Source organism: Protopterus annectens, chromosome 2.part2 (assembly GCF_019279795.1).
Source record: "Protopterus annectens isolate FY-2018-M chromosome 2.part2, PAN1.0, whole genome shotgun sequence".
NCBI lineage: Eukaryota > Metazoa > Chordata > Ceratodontiformes > Protopteridae > Protopterus > Protopterus annectens.
The window spans coordinates 412,854,430-412,874,372 of NC_056730.1; the positions used below are offsets into that span (position 1 = coordinate 412,854,430).

Below are 19,943 nucleotides of genomic sequence, written 5' to 3' on the forward strand. Positions count from 1 at the left end.
GTTTGCCAGAGTTTCCTCTTGTTTAAGGGGTTTTTTAAGCTGGTACTTTTCCCGGGTGGGGATTTTAAATTTCGGTCAAGGAGGGTTGTGAATGTTTTTCAATGGGGTCTGCAAAATTTTAAAAAAAATTTTTTTTTTTTTTGGCCCGGGGTTTTTTGGGGCCCCGGGGTTTGGGGGGGAAAAAAAAAAATTTAGTTTTGGGTTTCCTTTGCTTTTTTGGGGAACCCCTTTAAGTTTGGGGTTTGGGGGAGAAATTTTTTTTAAAAGGGGCTTTTAAGGGACTTTGGGAAATTTTTTTTAAAAATTTTTAAAAGGGCCTTTGGGTTTAGTTTTTCAGAGTTCTTTTTTTCCCCCCAAAAAACCTTTTTTTTTGTGTAAATTTTTTTTAGGCCCTTAAAAAAAATCATTTTTTGATTAATTTTTTAAAGGGGGTGGGGCCGACCCCCCCTTTTTTTTAATGTCTGTTTGGGGGAAAATTTTTTTTAAAAAAAAAGAAAGGGGTTTAAATTCCCCCCGTTTGGGTTTTTTTTTTTAAAATTTTTTTTAGGGGAATTTTTTGAAAAGGGGGTTTTTTAAAATTTTGTTTTTTAAATTTTTTGGGGATTTTTCCCCTTGGGAGTATTTTTTTTTATTTTTTTAGGCTTTGGGGGAAAATTCCCCAAACCAAGAAAATTATTTTCCTGTGCCCCTGTCAAGCAGAGCCCCAGAGGTGATCCCCGGGGTGAATTTCCTATTTCCCATCCAATCATCAAGATTTTTCTTGAGTGCTAATGAGGAGCATTGTTTGATATAGATAGGTAGTTTGTTCCAGAGTATGGGAGGTCTCTGGAACCAGGAATCTATACCTCCAGCATGTTCTGTTTACTGTGGTGACAATTTTTAGGTCCCTAGAGCGTGTAGCTCGGAGGGATTGGGATTTCTTTAAGTGGAGCATGTCCAACAGCTCTGGGTTTGACATAGCTTTGTATGTTAGGCAGAGATTGCCTCTGAGTAGGCGATATGCGATTGAGTAAAGCTGGAGTTTTTTGAGATGGTCTGCTTAGGGCATCTGTTTGAGGCCAGTAATCCTCTTTGTGAGGTATTTGTGTGGCCTTTCCAGTTGTTGCAGATGTCTTGTGAGGTACATACCAAAAGGGGCATTGTACCTATAATGAGTCTAATGAGTGACGAGTAGAGGGGAACAATGACCTCTTTTTTCCTGGATGAGAAACCTTTTGTGATGAGGTGTGCCATTTAGAAGGATTTCCTGACTTCTGTGGCAATGTGATTATCAAAGGCGAGACTACTGTCCACTTGTGTCCCAAGGTCTCTTATCACACTTTCAATGTTAAGTAGACTACCACCTATGTGGTAGCTCATTGGTACAGAGTTTTTACCAAAGGGGATGACAATGCACTTTTTGGCATTGAGCTTGAGGCCATGGCTTTGACACCAGGCATCTGTCTCAGTGAGGCCCTTTTGTAGGCTGTCCACATCTTTAGGGGTTTTGATTATGGCTCCTAGTTTGCAGTCATCTGCGAACTTCATTAGCCTGTACTTAAGAAAAGTAGGTACCAAACAGAAAAGGATCTAGGACTGAACCCTGTGATGCTCCACTTGTTACTGGTCTGAAGTTGGATTTGGAGTCTGCTACTTTCACAGTGTGGGTTCTGTCAGTGAGCCAGTTGCCAACCCATCTTGTGACATAGGGATTTATACCTAGTTTAGTGAGTTTATCTATAATTCCAAAGTTGGGGATGGTGTCAAAAGCCTTGGCGAGATCTAGATCATTCATGTGAACCACCTTACCCTCGTCTACGGCTTTGTTGACTGCTTCAAAGAAGTCTGTCAGGTTTAGGAGACATGATCTGTCTTTTACAAACCCAAACTGGGTGGGGTCCAGAGTTTGGAGATTACCAATGTCTTTGTTTATAAGTTTCATGATAATACGTTTCATGGCCTTGCAGACCAGGCTCTTTAGGCTAATGAGGCGGCAGTTCCCAGGGTCCGTGGTGGCTCCCCCTTTGTGGAGTGGGATAACAGTCGCTGTGCGCCATTCAGTGGGCACAAAGCCTGAGGTGAGGCTGTGATTGAACATGGTGCTTAGGTGGGGTGCCGGTTCATTCTGTAGTTCATGTAGTACGCATCCTGGGATGTTGTCAGGTCCCATGGATGCTGTGTTCTTGGCTTTGGAGAGAGTGGTTTTTATCTGTGCAGCCGTGATTACAGGAACTTTGCATTCTTCCGGTATAAAGATGGGCCCTTTAGGGGATGAGAGAGGGGTAAAGTTAGCACTGAATCTATTTGCCAGGATGTTGGCAATATCAGTTGGTTCTGTATATTTAGTGCCATTGTGCTGTAACTCAGAGCAGATCTGAGTGTTGCCATTGAGATTCTTGACATAGCTATTGAATGTTTTGTGGTTGTCTTTAGAATCAGTGGCAATTTTGTTTTCTTAACTAGCTTTGGAGGATTTTATGAGGGATCTCAGCTTCTTGCTGAGGCTGACCAGGGAGTTCCTCCAATCATGGGATTTTACTCTTTTTTGCAAAAGTTTCTTTCTTCTGTTATAGAGTTTGTTTATGGCAGGGGACCACCAGATTGGCCTTCTTTTTTTTGGAGGATAACATCTTGGTTCTGTTGGGGATAGCATGAATCATGCACTCGTGTAAGTGCTTATAAAGTGCATTTGTGTAGGATTCGGCAGTCGCACCTCTGTTGTCCGTCTGCATGGGTGTCGTGAAGTTTGCCACTTCTGTGTTAAGAAGCGTGAAGTTGGCTTTGGAGAAATTTTTTACGGTGGTTTCCCTAATGGGGTTTGAGGGAGGGATGTGGATGTCTAGGGTGATTAGCTTGTAGTCAGAGCTGACCAATGAGGAATTGACCTCTGGTGTGGAACAAAGGTCGCCCATGTTGGTAATGACCAGGTCTAGAATATTGCTGCCCCTGGTGGGGGTGGGGGTAAGTTGATCCAAGGCTTTGGAATTTATGAATTCCAGAAAACGTTGAGAGTTGGTACATGAGTAGTTTTCCCAGTTAATGGTGAAGTAGTTGAAATCGCCCATTATGAGGGTGTTCGGTTGTACCCTAATATTTTCAGTGTATCAAGAAATGAGGAGGGGGAATCCTGGGACATGGTGGGGGATCTGTAGCAAGTTACAATTTGGATTGCGGTCTTGCCCAGAGTTAGTTACACTTGGATAATCTCAGATGCATTATGCTGAGCAACTAGCCTAGAGGTGTGGATATCCTTAATGAATATGGACATGCCTCCGCCTTTAGTGTTTCAGTCCAGGTTGTGGTATGAATTATAGCCTGGTAATGCAGGAGTGCTCTCTGGAGCCTTAACTAGGTCTCTGTCACTGCACAGATGTCTATGTTCTCCATTTTAAGGAGTGCCTCGAGTGAATGCATTTTGAGGTTTAGACTTCTAGCATTGAGTAGCATTACCCTCAGATTTTGCTTGCTTGTACCTGTAGCATTACCCTCAGATTTTGCTTGCTTGTACCTGTTACGGTGGTGAATTTGTCATTTGAACCGTGCCTAAAAAAGGGGGAAAGGCATAGGGAAGGCCAGGGGCAAATAAAGGAGAAAAGCATATCCTGGTTCAAGGCTCCAGAGAACACCCCTGCATTACCAGGCTATAATAGCAGACAAACTGAGCAGATGCATTCTTTCACCTCACGAGTGGTCTCTCAATCCCATGATAGTACAGTAGATTTTTTGTCACTGGGTCCAGCCTTCCTGCAATCTTTTTGCTACACCACAAAACAAGTGCAGAAGCTACTTTGACCCAATCCCCCCCCCAGAGGGAATCCCCGAGAGATGCTTTTCTCCTTGATTGGCCCCTGGCCTTCTCTATGCCTTTCCCCATTCCCCTGTGATCCCACTCTTTCTAAAGATAGCAGTCAGGTTGAGAAGCCAAGTAATTCTTATTGCGCACTACTGGCCTCGATATATATGGTTTCTCTTCCTGTGTCCTCATCTAGTTCACCATCCATGGATTCTGGATCCAGTTCCAGACCTTCTCTCACACCTTCAGGGACTGGTACATCCCACTCTTCAAAGCCTCAAGCTAACTGCTTGGTTACTCCAACTCCGTTAGTCACCAGGCATAATAATATATCGTCCCCAGCAAGACAAATATTGCTAGCATTGCATAAACCATCTACCAGGAAACTCTACCTCAGTAAGTGGAAGAGGTTTTCAATATGGGCTTGTGATAATGGTCTCGACCCTTTCTCAGCACCAGTAGAGAAAGTGTTAGAATTTCTTGCCAGCTTTTTTACAAAAGGAGCTTCCACATCTACTGTTAGTCATTCTAGCTGCCAGCTCTAACTTTCAAAATGACTTTAGAGACTTAACTTTGATCTCACATAGACGATGTAAAGTCTTCCTTAAGGGAACCATTTGATTAAGGCCTCCCTTTAGAGACCCTCTACCCCCATGGGACCTAACTATTGTTCTACAGTTACTGGTACTTTCTCCTTTTGAAACAGCAGCTTCTTGTGACTTGAAGTTTCTCTATTGGAAGACGCTTCTCCTTATAGTTCTGACCTCTGCAAGACAAGTAACCGAATTGCAAGCCTTATGTTCAAAGCTCCCTTACTTAATTTTCCGTAAGGATAGAGTTGCAGTCAGGACCAATTCATCTTTCCTTCGGATACCAATATCAATCAGACTTTAGACCTACTCGTCTTCTTTCCAAATTTTACCAGTATGGGAGAATACTGCCTACACCTGTTAGATGTACACAGACAGTTACATTTTTACCTCAGCAGAACTAAAGAATTCAGGAAGTCAGAACAGTTTATTTCCTTTGCTAGCACAACCTTAAGAAAATCTGTTTCTAAAGTTACTTGTCAAGATGACTTGGAGATCGTATTACCTTAATTTATGACAAAAGCAATCTAAAACTTACAATGCCTGTGAAGGCTCACTCTACTAGATCAATGTCCACTTCAGCTGTTTTCCATTCAAGGGCTTCCTTGGATGAGATATGCGCAGCAGCAACATGAGCTAGTCTTCATACCTTCAGCACTCATTACAAATTGGATTTGGTCTCCAAAAAGGGAGGAAAAAACCCCAACCCCTTTGGGGGTTTCTATGGTTCCTCAAAAAAACAGTTCAGGGCCCTGCCCTTTGGTCTCACCACTGCCCCGGTGTTTACCAAATGCATGGCAGTGGTAGCTTCTCACCTGAGACGACTGTAAGGATTCCAGGTGTTTCCATATTTCCACCACTCGCTCTTCACACCTCCCACCAACCATCTCCTTCTGATGGCCAGAGATTACACTTTTCGCTTTGTCAAAAGCTGGGTATTTCAATAAAATGCGAAAAGTCTGTTTTGTCGCCTTGTCGCACTATTACCTACGTAGGCGCTAAATCTAGATATAGTAAAGATTTTTGCGAGACTAACACATCAGAGAATAACAGACATTCACAAACTGGTATCACTCCTTTCAACAACAACAGAATCAAAGCCAGGTTAGTTCTGAAAGTGTTGGGAATTATGGCAGCGGCCATACCTCTGCTTCCATTAGCCAGATTCCACATGCGGATCCTTCAATGGATGCTCTTTACTCAATGGTCATACCAGCAACTTCCAATGTCTCACACCATTATGATCACGCAAGCGTGCAAAAATCATCTCATGTGGTGGATGTCTTCCCCTCAGCTCTTGTTGGGAAGACCCTTTGTTCCACCTCCTCCGGTTGCTACTCTGACAACGGATGCCTCCTGATCGGGTGGGGGCATTATCAGGGCAGGACGGTCCAGGGCACATGGCAACCAAACGAATGCCACTTGCACATAAATGTTCTGGAGATGAGAGCAGTGCTTTTAGCGTTGCAAGCCCTTCAAGACTCTCTTCCCTTGGGAACGATTGCAATCCAAACAGACAATATGTCTGTAGTGTGGTACATCAACAAACAAGGCGGAACCAGGTCATACCCCTGTGTCGAGAAGCACTCAGACTGTGGCAATGGGCGATTTTTTCTCAGCGTTTCTGATAGCAACGACATCCCTGGAAAGTCCAATCAAATTCGGACAAGTTGAGCAGAGCTATACTCATGCCTCACGGTGGTCTCTGAAAGACTCTGTAGTGAGAGAAATTTTTCTCAAGTGGGGTCAGCCTTGCTGCGATCTTTTGCTACTCCCCAAAACAGCAAGTGCAGAGAATATTTCACTCTATTCCCTTTACCAGGCCAACCCAGCAGAGACGCCTAGTCCAAGTTTGGCCCGGGGACTTCTGTATGCATTTCCTCCTTCCCACTAATCTCTCAAGTGATACAGAAAGCTATCGCTCAGAAGGCCTCATTGATCCTCATTGCTCCTTACTGGCCTCGACAAGTGTGGTTCCTTTCTACATTGTTTTCTTTTGAGCGACCGTGGAATCTGGACCTAGTTCCAGATCTTTGATCCATCAGTCGGGTCAGTTTCATCGCTCCCTCCCTCTCTGAACCTCACTGCTTGGTTCCTCCAGTTCCAACCTTAGCCAGGCTTCCTCAATTATCTCACTCTGTTAGAGATATTTTGATAGCTTCCCATAAATCTTCCACCGGAAGATTTATTTGAGTAAGTGGAAACGCTTCACATATTGGGCTCAAGGAAAGGACATAGATCCTTTCACTGCTTCCATCCAATTGGTCCTTGATTTTCTAGCTGAACTCTTCCATGCAGGTTCATCTCCCTCTACACTTAAAGTTCAATTGGCAGCTATTTCTAACTTTCATGTGGGTATTTCTGAATCTGCCTTAATGTCCCACAAGCTTTGCAAAGCCTTTTTGAAAGGAGTTTTTCTCCTCAGACCTCCTATAAGAAATCCTCCTTCTCCTTGGGACCTAAATTTAGTTCTTGCTTCTTTGATTCTCCCCTTTCGAACCTGCAGTCTCCTGTTCTTTAAAATTATTATCATGGAAGACTCTTTTCTGGTAGCTATTACATCAGCTAGAAGAGTTTCAGAGCTTCAAGCACTCAGCTGTCGTCCTCCTTATCTTTTTGTTTCATAAGGACAGAGTATCCTTACGAACTAACCCGTCCTTTTTGCCTAAGGTGGTCTCGACGTCAAATCTAAATCAAAGCATTGATCTACCTGTCTTTTTCCAGAATACTCCAATAGGTCTGAACAAAAATTACACTGCCTGGATGTTCACCGTCAATTGAGGTACTACTTGGATAGAACAAAACAGTTCAGTATATCTGATCAGCTGTTTGTTTCCCTATGGAAAGCAGAAAGGGACTTTCAGTTTCAAAGGTATCATTATCCAGATGGCTAACATCTTTGATTTCCCTTGTATATGAAATTAGACATCAAAAGCTGCCTGATAAACCTAAGGCCCATTCCACCAGAGCTTTGGCTACTTCTTAGCCTTCCAAGACAGACTGCCTATTGACACCATTTGTGCAGCGGCTACTTGGGCTACTCCTCACACTTTCATTTCTCATTATAAGTTGGATTTAGCTTCTAGGCATAGAGCTAACTTTGGTTCCACTGTTCTCAGGAGACTGTTCCGTTAGGCCACCCGGGACAAGGTGCTAGGGGCGTGGTCCCATCCAGCAAGAATGTTGGCGAGATAGACAACAACATATAGAAGTTATGTTCTTACCATAACGTTCCATGTTAGTTGTCTTCTTCGCCTTCTTCTTCGTCCCACCCTCCTTCCCCTGGCCTGGACAGACCTAGAGGAGTTGTGATTGTGACCTCTCTTTCTACCACCTCTTTCTTAGACATATGCTATTATGCATATTTCCTGGTTCAGGATGTAGGTCACCCTTCTTTCTTCCTGTTGTTAGAGGTGGACTCTGTTTACAGTTATACTGTTACTATTATAAGCTGGGGTTAGCTTACAAACGAGATCTGAGGTAACTCTCGCCTAGCATTGTGGGATATAAGGGGAGCCTCGAGCCGGTGGAACCAACTCTCGAGCTTTTAGAGTGGCCGAGGGCCGAGGTCGGCTCCGAACCCATCCAGCAAGAAGAAGGCGAGAAGAAGACAACTAACATGGAACGTTATGGTAAGAACATAACTTCTATTTTCCATAGGTTCATAGGTTCATACTAGGCTATCTGCCATAGGGCATTTATAAGCCTAGCCAGAGTTGTGTGGCTTTCACCACCCCTTAGGTTGAAGAATACTATACCCATTAGTTTGCCATGCCTCTGTCCAGCAGTGATACAGAGATGATCCCCGGGGTAAACCTATGATCTCCCATCCACTGGTTAAGATTCCTCTTGGACAGAGCCAGCGAGGTGCTCTGTCTCACATGGACCGGGATTCTGTTCCACAGCATAGGGAGTCTCTGGGTGATGAATCTGTCCCTCCAGCACGTCCTATTTATATCCTTGTTGAGGTTTAAGTCTCTTGCTCTTGTGGCTCTGGTGGATTTGGATTTTTTTAAGGTGGAGCATGTCCATTAATTCCGGGTTGGACATGGCCTTGTATGTCAGGCACAGGTCACCTCTGAGCAGACGGTATGCGACTGAATAGAGCTGGAGTTTCTTCATTCTGGCAGCATATGGCATATTTTTGAGCCCCTTTATCCTTTTGGTGAGGAACTTTTGGGGTCTTTCCAGTTGCTGCAGGTGTCGGGTAAGATACATTCCGAATGGGGCATTGTACTCGATCGTTGGTCTGATAAGTGAAGAGTACAGCGGAACAATGACCTCCCTTGATCTGGATGTGAATCCCTTCATAATCAGGTGGGCAATGTAGAAGGTCCTCCTAACCACTTTGGCAATGTGAGTGTCAAAAGAAAGGTTACTGTCAACTTGGGTCCCCAGGTCCCTGATAACCTCTTCTGTGCTTAATGGATTGCCACCTATGTGGTAACTTGGGGTTACCTTGGTTTTACCAAAGGGTATGACTATACATTTTTGGCTTAGCTTAAAGCCATGGCTCTGGTACCAGTTATCCGCTTCTATGAGACCTCTCTGAAGGATATCTGTGTCTGATGGATTTTCAACTATGGCCCAGTTTGCAGTCATCTGCAAACTTTGTCAGCCACAATCCTCCTATGTTTGCCTGCACTTCTGAAAAGTAGATGCCGAACAAGAGGGGGCCCAGGACTGAGCCCTGTGGGACGCCGCTTGTGACCGAAACTGAGTCTGACATGGCACCAGCAACTCTAACCCTGTGGGTTCTGTCCTTGAGCCAGTTTGCAACGCATCTTGTGACATATGGGTTTACATTTAAGCTGGTGAGCTTTTCTAAGATACCCGAGTGGGGTATTGTGTCGAAAGCTTTTGCAAGGTCAAGGTAGGCTGTGTGAACTGCCTTAACCTCATCAATGGCCTTGGTGACTGTTTCAAAAAAGTCGACCAAGTTCAAGAGGCATGATCTGCCCTTGACAAAGTCGAATTGGGTAGGATCCAATGTCTGTAGGTCCCCTATGTCATTATTTATGAGTTCCATTATGATCCTCTCCATAGCTGTGCAGACCAGGCTTGTTAAGCTTATGGGGCGGTAATTACCAGGGTCCGTAGAAGCACCGCCTTTGTGGAGTGGGACCGCAGTTGCCATACGCCACTCTTTGGGTACGTATCCTGTGGTAAGGCTAAGATTAAACAGCAGCCTTATGTGTGGGTTTAGTTCCTCATTGAGTTCTTGTAGCACACAGCCAGGGACACCATCCAGTCCCATTGATGCTGTGTTTTTAGCTTTAGAGGCAGCAGCTCTCACCTGGGCATTTGAGATGATTGGGAGGCTACACTCTGCTCGGATAGATATTTCTTTTTTTGGGGGGGAGGGAGGGGAGAAATTTGCACTGAACCCTGTCTGCCAGTATGTTTGCAATGTCTGTGGGTTCAGTGATTTTTGTATCATTTTGGACTAATTCTGAGCACATCTGGGAGTTTCCACCCAGATTTCTAACATAGCTAAAAAAGGCCTTATGATTGTCTTTTGAGTCCTTGGCGATTTTTCTCTCAAAGTTGGCCTTGGATGATTTTATGAGTGATCGTAGTTTTTTACTAGTATTGATCAGAGATGTCTTCCCTTTTAGGGATTTTGCTCTATCTTGTAGTAGCTTTCTCCTCTTGTTGTAAAGTTTGTTTATGGCTGGGGTCAACCAGATCGGGCGCTTGCCTTTGGTGGCCAATCATCAAGATTTTTCTTGAGTGCTAATGAGGAGCATTGTTTGATATAGATAGGTAGTTTGTTCCAGAGTATGGGAGGTCTCTGGGACCAGGAATCTATACCTCCAGCATGTTCTGTTTATTGTGGTGACAATTTTTAGGTCCCTAGAGCGTGTAGCTCGGAGGGATTGGGATTTCTTTAAGTGGAGCATGTCCAACAGCTCTGGGTTTGACATAGCTTTGTATGTTAGGCAGAGAATGCCTCTGAGTAGGCGATATGCGTTTGAGTAAAGCTGGAGTTTTTTGAGATGGTCTGCTTAGGGCATCTTTTTGAGGCCAGTAATCCTCTTTGTGAGGTATTTGTGTGGCCTTTCCAGTTGTTGCAGATGTCTTGTGAGGTACATACCAAAAGGGGCATTGTACCTATAATGAGTCTGAGTGACGAGTAGAGGGGAACAATGACCTCTTTTTTCCTGGATGAGAAATCTTTTGTGATGAGGTGTGCCATTTAGAAGGATTTCCTGACTTCTGTGGCAATGTGATTATCAAAGGAGAGACTACTGTCCACTTGTGTCCCAAGGTCTCTTATCACACTTTCAATGTTAAGTAGACTACCACCTATGTGGTAGCTCACTGGTACAGAGTTTTTTACCAAAGGGGATGACAATGCACTTTTTGGCATTGAGCTTGAGGCCATGGCTTTGACACCAGGCATCTGTCTCAGTGAGGCCCTTTTGTAGGCTGTCCACATCTTTAGGGGTTTTGATTATGGCTCCTAGTTTGCAGTCATCTGCGAACTTCATTAGCCTGTACTTCAGAAAAGTAGGTACCAAACAGAAAAGGATCTAGGACTGAACCCTGTGATGCTCCACTTGTTACTGGTCTGAAGTTGGATTTGGAGTCTGCTACTTTCACAGTGTGGGTTCTGTCAGTGAGCCAGTTGCCAAACCCATCTTGTGACATAGGGATTTATACCTAGTTTAGTGAGTTTATCTATAATTCCAGAGTGGGGGATGGTGTCAAAAGCCTTGGCGAGATCTAGATCATTCATGTGAACCACCTTACCCTCGTCTACGGCTTTGTTGACTGCTTCAAAGAAGTCTGTCAGGTTTAGGAGACATGATCTGTCTTCTACAAACCCAAACTGGGTGAGGTCCAGAGTTTGGAGATTACCAATGTCTTTGTTTATATGTTTCATGATAATATGTTTCATGGCCTTGCAGACCAGGCTCTTTAGGCTAATGAGGCAGCAGTTCCCAGGGTCCGTGGTGGCTCCCCCTTTGTGGAGTGGGATAACAGTCGCTGTGCGCCATTCAGTGGGCACAAAGCCTGAGGTGAGGCTGTGATTGAACATGGTGCTTAGATGGGGTGCCAGTTCATTCTGTAGTTCATGTAGTACGCATCCTGGGATTTTGTCAGGTCCCATGGATGCTGTGTTCTTGGCTTTGGAGAGTGTGATTTTTACCTGTGCAGCCGTGATTACAGGAACTTTGCATTCTTCTGGTATAAAGATGGGCCCCTTAGGGAATGAGAGAGGGGTAAAGTTAGCACTGAATCTATTTGCCAGGATGTTGGCAATATCAGTTGGTTCTGTATATTTAGTGCCATTGTGCTGTAACTCAGAGCAGATCTGAGTGTTGCCATTGAGATTTTTGACATAGCTATTGAATGTTTTGTGGTTGTCTTTAGAATCAGTGGCAATTTTGTTTTCTTAACTAGCTTTGGAGGATTTTATGAGGGATCTCAGCTTCTTACTGAGGCTGACCAGGGAGTTCCTCCAATCATGGGATTTTACTCTTTTTTGCAAAAGTTTCTTTCTTCTGTTGTAGAGTTTGTTTATGGCAGGGGACCACCAGATTGGCCTTCTTTTTTTTGGAAGATAACATCTTGGTTCTGTTGGGGATAGCATGAATCATGCACTCGTGTAAGTGCTTATAAAGTGCATTTGTGTAGGATTCGGCAGTCGCACCTCTGTTGTCCATCTGCATGGGTGTCGTGAAGTTTGCCACCTCTGTGTTAAGAAGCGTGAAGTTCGCTTTGGAGAATTTTTTTACGGTGGTTTCCCTAATTGGGTTTGAGGGAGGGATGTGGATGTCTAGGGTGATTAGCTTGTAGTCAGAGCTGACCAACGAGGAATTGACCTCTGGTGTGGAACAAAGGTCGCCCATGTTGGTAATGACCAGGTCTAGAATATTGCTGCCCCTGGTGGGGGTGTGGGTAAGTTGATCCAAGGCGTTGGAATTTATGAATTCCAGAAAACATTGAGAGTTGGTACATGAGTAGTTTTCCCAGTTAATGGTGAAGTAGTTGAAATCGCCCATTATGAGGGTGTTCGGTTGTACCCTAATATTTTCAGTGTATCAAGAAATGAGGAGGGGGAATCCTGGGGAATGGTGGGGGATCTGTAGCAAGTTACAATTTGGATTGCGGTCTTGCCCAGAGTTAGTTACACTTGGATAATCTCAGATGGATTATGCTGAGCAACTGCCCTAGAGGTGTGGATATCCTTAATGAATATGGACATGCCTCCGCCTTTAGTGTTTCAGTCCAGGTTGTGGTATGAATTATAGCCTGGTAATGCAGGAGTGCTCTCTGGAGCCTTAACTAGGTCTCTGTCACTGCACAGATGTCTATGTTCTCCATTTTAAGGAGTGCCTCGAGTGAATGCATTTTGAGGTTTAGACTTCTAGCATTGAGTAGCATTACCCTCAGATTTTGCTTGCTTGTACCTGTAGCATTACCCTCAGATTTTGCTTGCTTGTACCTGTTACGGTGGTGAATTTGTCATTTGAACCGTGCCTAAAAAAGGGGGAAAGGCATAGAGAAGGCCAGGGGCAAATAAAGGAGAAAAGCATATCCTGGTTCAAGGCTCCAGAGAACACCCCTGCATTACCAGGCTATAATTGCAGACAAACTGAGCAGATGCATTCTTTCACCTCACAAGTGGTCTCTCAATCCCATGATAGTACAGTAGATTTTTTGTCACTGGGTCCAGCCTTCCTGCAATCTTTTTGCTACACCACAAAACAACAAGTGCAGAAGCTACTTTGACCCAATCCCAGAGGGAATCCCCGAGAGATGCTTTTCTCCTTGATTGGCCCCTGGCCTTCTCTATGCCTTTCCCCATTCCCCTGTGATCCCACTCTTTCTAAAGAAAGCAGTCAGGTTGAGAAGCCAAGTAATTCTTATTGCGCACTACTGGCCTCGATATATATGGTTTCTCTTCCTGTGTCCTCATCTAGTTCACCATCCATGGATTCTGGATCCAGTTCCAGACCTTCTCTCACACCTTCAGGGACTGGTACATCCCACTCTTCAAAGCCTCAAGCTAACTGCTTGGTTACTCCAACTCCGTTAGTCACCAGGCATAATAATATATCGTCCCCGGCAAGACAAATATTGCTAGCATTGCATAAACCATCTACCAGGAAACTCTACTGCAGTAAGTGGAAGAGGTTTTCAATATGGGCTTGTGATAATGGTCTCGACCCTTTCTCAGCACCAGTAGAGAAAGTGTTAGAATTTCTTGCCAGCTTTTTTACAAAGGAGCTTCCACATCTACTGTTAGTCATTCTAGCTGCCAGCTCTAACTTTCAAAATGACTTTAGAGACTTACCTTTGATCTCACATAGACGATGTAAAGTCTTCCTTAAGGGAACCATTTGATTAAGGACTCCCTTTAGAGAGACCCTCTACCCCCATGGGACCTAACTATTGTTCTACAGTTACTGGTACTTTCTCCTTTTGAAACAGCAGCTTCTTGTGACTTAAAGTTTCTCTATTGGAAGACGCTTCTCCTTATAGTTCTGACCTCTGCAAGACAAGTAACCGAATTGCAAGCCTTATGTTCAAAGCTCCCTTACTTAATTTTCTGTAAGGATAGAGTTGCAGTCAGGACCAATTCATCTTTTTTTCGGATACCAATATCAATCAGACTTTAGACCTACTTGTCTTCTTTCCAAATTTTACCAGTAAGGGAGAATACTGCCTACACCTGTTAGACGTACACAGACAGTTACATTTTTACCTCAGCAGAACTAAAGAATTCAGGAAGTCAGAACAGTTTATTTCCTTTGCTAGTACAACCTTAAGAAAATATGTTTCTAAAGTTACTTGTTAAGATTACTTGGAGATCGTATTACCTTAATTTATGACAAAAGCAATCTAAAACTTACAATGCCTGTGAAGACTCACTCTATCAGATCAATGTCCACTTCAGCTGTTTTCCATTCAAGGGCTTCCTTGGATGAGATATGCGCAGCAGCAACATGGGCTAGTCTTCATACCTTCAGCACTCATTACAAATTGGATTTGGTCTCCAGGGGAGAGCCACCTTTGGTTCTATGGTTCTCAAGAATATTCTTCCATAAGGCAACCCAGGATCTAAAGTAGCTGGGGACTCTGTCCCATCAGTCAAGAATGGATGAAGATTGACAGCGTCAGATAAAGAAGTTATGTCTTACCATAACGATCCATCTGTGTTGTCGATCTTCATCTTTTCTTGACATCCCCCCTCCTGGTACTCCTGATGGAGTGATCTTTGTCCTGGGTTTTTCAGTTTGGATGTTCCTTGGACATGGCTCCTTTACAGAGGTTACGGTCCTCTCTTAATGCATATATGTATATTTCCTTCTATGGAGTTGCAAACTTGATCTGAGGTAATGTACACAGGGGAATTATTTGTAGACATTTAGCTCGAGAGTTTTTTGGCTGGCGTGAGCGATATAACGGCCGTATTGGTTCCAAGGATCGGAACTGTAAACCATCACTCACGAACAGATGAAAATCGACAACACAGATGGAACGTTATAGTAAGACGCAACTTCTGTTTTTTTGTAACAGTCACCTTAAGATCGTTACTGGTGTGTGTCAGAGTGGTCTTGTGATGGGTATGAGGATTTCTTCCAACCTTCATTATTTTCCTTTTGTTATACAATTTAATATGGGAGTTTCACTAGAGTTGTAGGATATTGAATGTCATGCTGTCTGCAGGATGAGAGAGACAGAGATGTAGTATTTATCATTGCTGTTGTGTTTTGGGTCATGATGTCCAACCCAGTATCGAAGTAAATGCTAAGTGGCAGTGCCGCAGGAGAACAATTTTCACTCATGAAATGAGAACTTTTTCCTTCCCTTTGTGGCCAGAAAAGAGGAAGTGCATTTCCTTGTACCTTTGCCTCCTGCTTATAAATTGCTTGGATTCTTAGTACTTATCATTTTTGTGAAATGTTTGCAAACAAGACTTCATTTTTTTCTTTTGTGGTTGCTTAGACAACATCCTCAGGATTCTTTAAAAAAAATTATATTTTTGTTGCCCAAATGACCGTCAGTTGAAGAAAAAGTGCATAACTTTTTCCCTAGTGCTCAGTGTATGGTAGTTTCTCTTAAGCTGTCAGGTGTTTTGTGATACAGAGATTGTGAAGCAAAATCTGTACTTCAGTTAAACATATGAAGTGCGGTTTTCATTGCTACAATTTAGATTTTATTTTTAGTATTCATCTTCATGCTGTAGGGGAATAAAGCCTTGCTTATGGCCCAAATGGCATGGTTTTGAATAGCATCTTGGGTGCTGGAGGAGCCCTATGTGGAATGGAGAAATGAGTGTTCAGAAGCTTACTTGCATTTTTGGACAGAGGGTCTGCAGGAGATAGATACCTCTTTAAGACTAGCAGCTAGTGGCTGTGAGCCAAAGTAGCTCTGGCTGGGATATCATTAGGACAATGTGGAAGTAAGAATGCATGCCAACACCCTTCAAGGTCATATTGAATACCTGGTGCATGCTTCATAGACAAAAGTAAGGGTAAGGTAAAAATTGTGTGTATATACAGCAAAAAGCCAAGCCATCCAGGATTATGTCCCATTACTATGCCGTGGCTATAACCAACGGGGATGGGAGAAAGAGCAACTGTGTAGTGCTGAGATTGGTTAAACTGTCAGACAAGTGGAGCCAAAAAGATAATTTAAAAAAAAATCTTACTTTGCTATCTACTATATTCGTGACAAGCATTGGAGTGCAGGCATGTCGAGGAGTTCATTAGCCCTTGAAAAAGCTACTTTGTAAAAATGTTTCTGTCTTTGCTGCCTTCATTAGGAGATATGACCTCCATGCAATACTAACATTAAAAAAATCTCAGGTGGTTTGCTTTTTTTGTTAGTAACTTGGATCTAATAAACAAGCACCTTTGTGAACTTATGTAGAGGTTGTTGGTTGGAATGTGTAATCCAATCACTGGACAAAAAAATTGTAAAGTTGTCGAGTGCTGTATAGCAGCAAAAGAACAGCAACATGACCCCACTGTGACTTAATGTATGTGGTGTGAACTAGTAAGCAAATGTTGGGAAAGAAAAACACCGTTTGGGTAGCTCACTGATTTTTTTTTTTTTTTTTTAAGCTCACCTTAGATGCTGTGGAAAAGAGCGAACTGTGTCACTCATTTGAACATGCACAGGAATGTTTAGAAATTGGCCAAGGGACTTCTCCAAGACAGAGCACAGATTCATTTAGATTGCAGTCTCTAACAAAATCCCCCAGTTACCTGCACAGACCACAGGAAACATCCAAGATGTCCACTCTGGATCCATTATTGAAGTCACAAGTATGGTAAAAATACATTTCCTTTCTAGAGAGAAATCCATTTGTTGTCCAGTCTAGTGCTTGAAATATGGAGCTTTCATATGTATGTTAATGTTCTGAACCATATAGGAGGTGATGTGCTTCGTGTTTCACTGTTGCAGTAATCACATTTGGGTTATCTGCCTGCAGGTAGCCCTCAGCCGGCCTGAATACCAGAGTCTTCGGATTTCTGCATCGGATGCTGTCGCTTCTTCCATGACAGGTCGTCAGGGGTATAAAACATGCAGCCGATGCCATTACATCAGTCTTTCTTGCCGTGTGGTACCTGAAGCAGAAGCAGTTTGCAAGTGCTGATCGGCCGACTCCTGAATTTTTCATTTTCGAATTTCAGACTTGAAGTCTTCACAGAGAAGTACCTACCCCATTGGGGATCCTTTTTTCTTGTCCTAACCAATGTCAGCAAAAATGAACAATTGTCTTGCCTGTGGAAAGCAAATACCTCATAGGGATTTTCATTCTTACTGCATCACCTGTTTAGTCCCAGACCACAACGTACCTCGCGGTCGGTTTTGTGCCTTCTTCAGTGCCTGAACTGTTTGTCGTCGGGCTATTTTTGTAACTAAATACTTCCATTCTCGATCTCCGTACTCTGAAATGGCTTCGTTAAGCCATCCGATTACTGATCTCCCAAAAAAATGTAAGGATAAAGACAGAGACAGACTGCATAGGTCCAAAACTGCAGACAATGCTTCCATTAAGCTAGTCGCCAGTCTGCCGGTACTCAGTGAGGTGCTTTCGCAGCCCCTGATACCCGCTACTACAGATTTGCATGCCTCTGCTGAGACCCATATGGTATGCCGCAAAATGCTTCTTCAGCTATGGAACCTGTGGATGTCGCTAACCTGGATGGGTCCGGAGCCACTCTGCAGGCACCGGCTTCTGAGAGTATATTCGGGCCTACCGACTTTCATATTAAACCGACAACTTTGTTTCAAGCTAGAAATACCAAATTCCTCTGGCCTAAAGCTCACACTACGCCTAGAAAACTGACACCAAGCCGCATACTCAGGCCCATATGCCTCAAAAACAAATGATTAGAATGGCTGAAAACCTTATTACCTTAATTAGGGGGAGCCAGCCTTCCCCCTCTAAGAGACCTAGAACTGATTTCTTTCTGATTCTTCTGATCAGGAATCTGATATCTCTGCTCCTTCTGACTACCAGGATTTACCCTTATCTACTTATGAGGATTCTGATGCAGAGGATTCCATTCCCTCTGCTTCCCCTCTAGAAGATTTTTCTTTTGGTGAAAACTTGCATACCCTTAGGGAGCATTTCCACTGGGAAAGCCAGGACTATTCTGAGTCCAAAAAAAGACTTGGGGAATTTTTACTCCTGCCTCAACACAGGCCTCTAGCTATCCCTCCTGTTCTGGAGATTGTAGATGATGTTTTCTTGGAATCCAACCTTACCCCAGACACTTTGCCTCCATCTCCCAGGAAACCTGACAGGTACTACAGAGTACCTGACTCTCACAAATTCCTCTTCAAGAATCCTACTGCAGCTCCAGAGACCATTTCCCAAGGACCAAAAGGCATTAAGGCTACTACTGCCAAAATCCTACCCCTTCTGATAGGGACTCTAGAGCTTTAGACAGACGGGTAAGAAGGTATACACTTCTGCTACTTTGGCTATCAGGGCTTTAAATAGCCATTTTCATATGTTAAAGTATCAGCAGCATATCATGGGACTACTTAAACAGAAATTGATGTCGATTCCTGACTGTGCTGAACACAAAGATTTGCAAGAGTTAATGCATTCTGCTGAACAAGTTGGTAAGCATACTTTGCAATGTGGTTTTGATGCTTTAGAAGCATATTGCAGGGCTCCTGTCACTGGGTCTGTACTTAGAAGGCATGCTTGGCTTAAGGAACAAAATTTGCCAGATCATGTCAAAGCTAAATTACTGGATGCACCCTTAAAACAAGACCGCCTTTTTGGTGACACAGCAGAAGTCGTCCTCAATAGGTTGGAGGAAAAAGCTAAATCTATGCAAACTGTTAAAGATTTCTTACAAGTACAGCCTCCTAGATTCAGTAGGCATTGGCCTTCAAAGAGCTGGTCTTTTCCAGTCCCTTCCAGGCCTTCTCAGTCCAAATCCAGGAGTAGCAGACCACCAAGACTTCAGTCTCAGGCTGTGCACAGCTCTAAGCAGTGGAGGGCTCCCACTTCCAAAGCAGGGAGTAGTAAGCCAACCCCCTATGGAAAAATGGCACAATGACTTATCCTTAACTCTTCCAAGCCCTGCTCATCTACTTGCTCCCTTAGGAAGTACGCTCGCTCTGCATGCAAAAAACTGGGAACTCATTACCCAGGACAAATGGGTTTTAAACATAGTTTCCTTAGGATACAGATTCCACTTCCACTCACTACCAACTCCAAGTGGATGGCCAGATCTCCCCCCAAATCAGTAGGCAGAGGCCTAAAAACATGTGCTCTCACTCCTCAGTATCGGGGCTAGTCAATCTGTCCCAGCAGAACAAAGGGGACATGGTTTTTATTCAAGACTGTTCTTGATTCCCAGAAAAGAAAACTCCTGATGTCCTATCCTGGACCTGTCTATTCTCAACACCTTTCTGGTGGTTCCAAAATTCAAAATGCTAACTCTTTTGAACAACTTCTTCCTATGCTAGCCAAGGATGCGTGGCTGGCAACCCTAGACTTGAAAGAAGCTTACCTGAACATCCCAATAAGGGAATCCTGCAGACAGTACCTACGTTTCAGGGTGGGCTCCATGCACTATCAGTTCTCTGCACTTCCCTTTGGCTTATCTACTGCATCCAGGGTATTCACAAAATGCCTAGCTCCAGCCATTGCATTTTGCAGGCAGAGAAATGTTCAGATTTACCCTTACCTGGATGATTGCCTGATTCAGGCAGAAAGTCAGGACTTGCTATTACAACACCTGGCATTTGTAAAGAGACTTCTAACCTCACTGGGGTACACCATCAATGAGAAGAAATTACACCTAGTTACCCTGCCAACAGATTGTATTCCTGGGAGCAAGCTTGAACACAACTTCTCAGATGGCATTCCTCACTCCGGAGAAACAAGTGTATTTGACAACCTACTTCAACCTACTAGCTACAAAAACCCACCTATCTGCAAGGAAAACCCTGCAAGCCATTGGGTTCATGGCTTCTTGCATTCTGTTAATTCCGTATGCAAGACTGCATATGAGGAAACTTCAGTGGTATCTAAAAAGTCTATGGTGTCAACATTCTCAGAACCTGGAAACTATGATTCCTATCATTCC

At 43.7% G+C, this 19,943-nt stretch overlaps 1 protein-coding gene across 1 annotated transcript in view; it reads left to right on the forward strand.

The window, feature by feature from the left end:
* The window catches only part of LOC122795949 (transcription factor TFIIIB component B'' homolog), a 700,162-nt gene extending 683,504 nt beyond the window's left edge, over positions 1–16,658 (forward strand). Inside the window, exon 11 of the mRNA XM_044064432.1 lies at positions 16,446–16,658. Within this exon, the coding sequence (XP_043920367.1) occupies positions 16,446–16,658 (213 nt within the window). The remainder of the gene's footprint in view (positions 1–16,445) is intronic.
* The last annotated feature ends 3,285 nt before the right edge of the window (positions 16,659–19,943 follow it).